The following is a 3,532-nucleotide window of genomic DNA, read 5'->3' as shown; positions in this document are numbered from 1 at the left end:
CCTAGAGTCTGCAGCCCATGTGGCGCTGTACCCTAGCTGGGCCGCCATGTTTCCAGAATCCTCTGGTCTAAGGATCCAGACCTCTTACGGAGCCCAACAGCTCAAGGGACAGTTAGCATGTTCGTGTGTACTGGGAGGAGCAGGAGCCAACAGAGGTCATGAAGATCCACAGGGGCTCCGGTTCCGAGGCCCTTGGGTTTTATCACCAAATGTTTCCCACCCAGCAACATAAAACAGCTCCTCAGACAGCGCAGTGGACCAGTGGACCACAGGGACAGATCACCTCTGTGGGCCCAGACTTGTAATAACCTCTAACCTCAATCTCCAGCCTCCCACAGTCATTGTGGGTCACCTTGTTTCTCAGCCACCACACTTGGCAAGTCACGTGTGCCTCAACACAATCTTTAGAAGCCAGGGGATGGGGTTTTGTTTAACTGATGGGTGTTCTGTTTTGTTTCATTGACAGTCATGTAGCCCAGGCTAGCCTTGAACTCACTATGTAGGCAAGCATGACCATGAACTCCTGATCCTCCTTCCTCAGTGTCCTGGGATAACAGGTGTGTGTCACTCCCTACCCTTCTAATAGCAATATGTGGCCACATGTTTGTGCCCCACAGGTTGAGACCATCTTGACCTGAGGAAGAAATAGCTAACATTCACCTCCTGAAGGTTGCCTGGATCTTGTCTTTGTCTTTCCAGCACTCAGGAGTGGGGGGCGGGGTCAGAAGTGCAAAGTCAGCCCCTGCTACATAATGAGTTCAAGGCTAGCCTGGGCTACATGAGACCATGCCTCAAAAAGAAAAGGAATTGGTATAGTGACATACTCTGGTCCTCCCAGCACTTGGGGACACAGAGGCCACTCCACCACCATCTCCAGCAGCTGGCCTGCCTCCCCGAGCCTCGTTTATTTCATATCAATGAGACGGGGACCCAACTGCTAAGGTGACCTTGCTCCCACGGGGTGACTGGAGACTTGAGAGTGCAGGGTTTATCATTTCTCCAGTCGGTCAGCAAGTGGACGCCGCCAAGAAGGTTTTGAGTTCAAAGTAGAAGATGGGACAGGGAGAGGCCAGCGAGAAGACCCCACCCTGGAGCTGACTGTCCCTGTGCGGCTGGGTGGGGACATAAAGCAGAGAAGCAGAGGCAGAGGACAAGGGTGGGTGACATTTGAGCAAGGATGGGGGTGTGCCAGAGGCTGCCCAAGATGCATAGGTGCAAAGGCCCTGAGGTACGAGGATGCCTGGATCCGGAATCAAAGCTCAGGCTCCTCCCTCTTCCTCCTCCTCCTCTTCCTCCTCCCCTCCTCATCTACCTCCTTCTCCTCCTCCTCTTCTTCCTCCTCTTTCTCTTCCTCCTCTGCCCCCTCTTCCTCCTCCCCCTCCTCTTCCTCTTCTCTTCTTTTTCCTTCTCCTCTCCCTCCCCCTCCCCCTCCCCTTCCTGGGTTACTTTTCCCCATTAGACAATGGCGGGACCCAGAGCACAGAGCATCGTTCCCAGGCCAGGCCCCAGCCACTGTCTCTTTAACCTTGAAGGCATTTTTGGGTCTCACGTGTCCACCCAGGCGGGTGTCGGACTTTGAACGGCTCTTACTTCAGAAGAACGGCATGGGGTGGGGGGGCTTAGGTGGCCTCTGCCTCACCTACAACTGCCAAAAGTGGTCATGGGGTTATTTTTAACCCCAGGGAAGAGGTATTTATTGTTCCACAGCAGGGGCCGGCCAGCAGGCTCCTTGAATTCTTCAGAGGCAGCAGCCAGCCTCAGACACCATGGTGAGTGGTCAGTGGACCCTTGAGGAAAGATGCAGGGTGGGTAGCAAAGAGACCCCCTCAAGTCAAGGACCCCATGGAGGAGGAGGGAATCCCTCTTAAGAGACCCTAGCCCTGGATGGACAAGGACCTCGCACCCTCAGAGGGACCCCAATCTGCTTCCCTAAGGAGCCTCAAACAGTAGCTCCCCAGGAAACTTACAAAAAATCAAGGAGAAATGGGTTTTGTTGTGGGGGGGCACCTGCTTCCTGACCTCAAGAAATTGGTAACTCCCAGAGCTTGTCAAAGGAGACTGAAAACTTTCAAAGATCAAATTGTAATTTTTTTTTCCGCCATTCAGGCAGCCTTTTAAACTTGAACATGTAAAAGGTTTGTCTTCCTTGAGATATTTGTGTCCGCCTCCCAGAGCAGGTAGCCCCCAGCTGCTAGTTAGAGACAAGGCTAGGGGCGCAGAGTGTATGCATTCCTGTGGCTGTGTGACCTAAATAAGTGACTCACCCTCTCTGAGCCTCCATACCTCTGTCTCCCTGGTGGAACAGAGGAGAGCATTAGATAATGTCTGAATGTCTTGGGGGTGTCATTTCCTCTCTCCTGTTGTCTGGGGACCACTCACCAGGTGACAGGACCCGGAGAGGTCCTGATCCAGGGGTTCAGCATGTCTAATGAACGTTTCCTCTCCAGTCGCCGAAGAAAGCCAAGAAGCGGTTAGAGGGCGGAAGCTCCAACGTGTTCTCCATGTTTGAGCAGACCCAGATCCAGGAGTTCAAGGAGGTGAGTGTGACAGGGTCCCCAGCTCCCCAGATATAAGGACACCCAACCAGGGAAATGATGTGTGCCCAGGTGTATCCAGACCGTGTGTGAACCCCCAAAGAAGCACTTGTTCATAGTAACTTGTGCGGATTATCCGTGAAAGCACCCCTCCCCCTCCACCCTCATTGAAATGCAGGGTTTTTTTTCAGTAAAGCACAGGACAGCATAGACGCTGGGTAGCCATAGTCACCCACCGGGGGTCCCACCAGTGCTGTCCCACCAGCACTTTGGCCGCCCATATCCTGAGGGAGAGAGCCTCCGTGCCTCCTGTGCTTGTTAGCGGAGGGCAGACAAAAAAATGAACGGGGGCGGAAGAGAGGGATGAGGGGAAAGGAAGGATGGTGGGACCAAGCCTTCCTCCCCAGCCACCAAAGCGGGAAGGACATGGCAGCCTCGGGCAACTGAGTGTGGTTCTGTGAAACCCATCGCCCTCAGCAGTGGGGCTGTGCCTTACAGCAGGTGCCTAACTAAAGAGGCAAAGTGAAGCCACTGACCGTGGCCAGGAAGGACAGGCTCACGGTCCTGTCCCTGCAGCGTTGTGTGGTCCCCCCTCTCACCTGTCCCTTGGGGGAAAGGGGCAGACAGCTGCAACCACAGAGGCACATCTAGGTAGGTTCTAAGAGGGTACTTCTGTCCCTCCTAACTCAAAAGACAGGAAGGCCACCCCCTGCAGGTCACCAGGTTTTACTTTCGCCGTGTCCCCTCCCCTCCCCAGCTGAATCTCTTGTCCCTGCCCTGTCTCAGCTGAGCAGTGACCCTCCCCACAGGCCTTCACAATCATGGACCAGAACAGAGACGGCTTCATTGACAAGAACGACCTAAGGGACACGTTTGCTGCCCTCGGGATGTGGCGCTGACCCTTACCCCACACCAGGGAGGGGGTGGAGGGTGGGGGGGTGGGCATCCAAAGAAGCCGAGAGCCCCTTTGTCATCTGCCAAAATGGCTCAGCTGCTAC

General features: G+C 54.6%; 1 protein-coding gene across 2 annotated transcripts in view; it reads left to right on the top strand.

The window, feature by feature from the left end:
- The first annotated feature begins 1,750 nt into the window (after positions 1 to 1,750).
- Myl2 (myosin light chain 2) overlaps positions 1,751 to 3,532 on the top strand; it is a 6,715-nt gene continuing 4,933 nt past the window's right edge. The window contains exons 1-3 of one of the 2 annotated variants that reach the window (XM_032886589.1): positions 1,751 to 1,769; positions 2,448 to 2,537; positions 3,344 to 3,419. In XM_032886589.1, coding sequence (XP_032742480.1) covers positions 1,767 to 1,769; positions 2,448 to 2,537; positions 3,344 to 3,419 — 169 coding nt within the window. In that variant the 5' untranslated portion in view covers positions 1,751 to 1,766. Of the gene's footprint in view, positions 1,770 to 2,447; positions 2,538 to 3,343; positions 3,429 to 3,532 lie in introns of those variants that run through there. The other variant, XM_032886590.1, reaches the window with a different exon arrangement.

This window comes from Rattus rattus, chromosome 16 (genome assembly GCF_011064425.1).
Source record: "Rattus rattus isolate New Zealand chromosome 16, Rrattus_CSIRO_v1, whole genome shotgun sequence".
NCBI classification, from domain to species: Eukaryota; Metazoa; Chordata; class Mammalia; order Rodentia; family Muridae; genus Rattus; species Rattus rattus.
The sequence above is the reverse complement of the archived record's forward strand: the minus strand, read 5'-3'. Positions and strand labels throughout refer to the sequence as shown.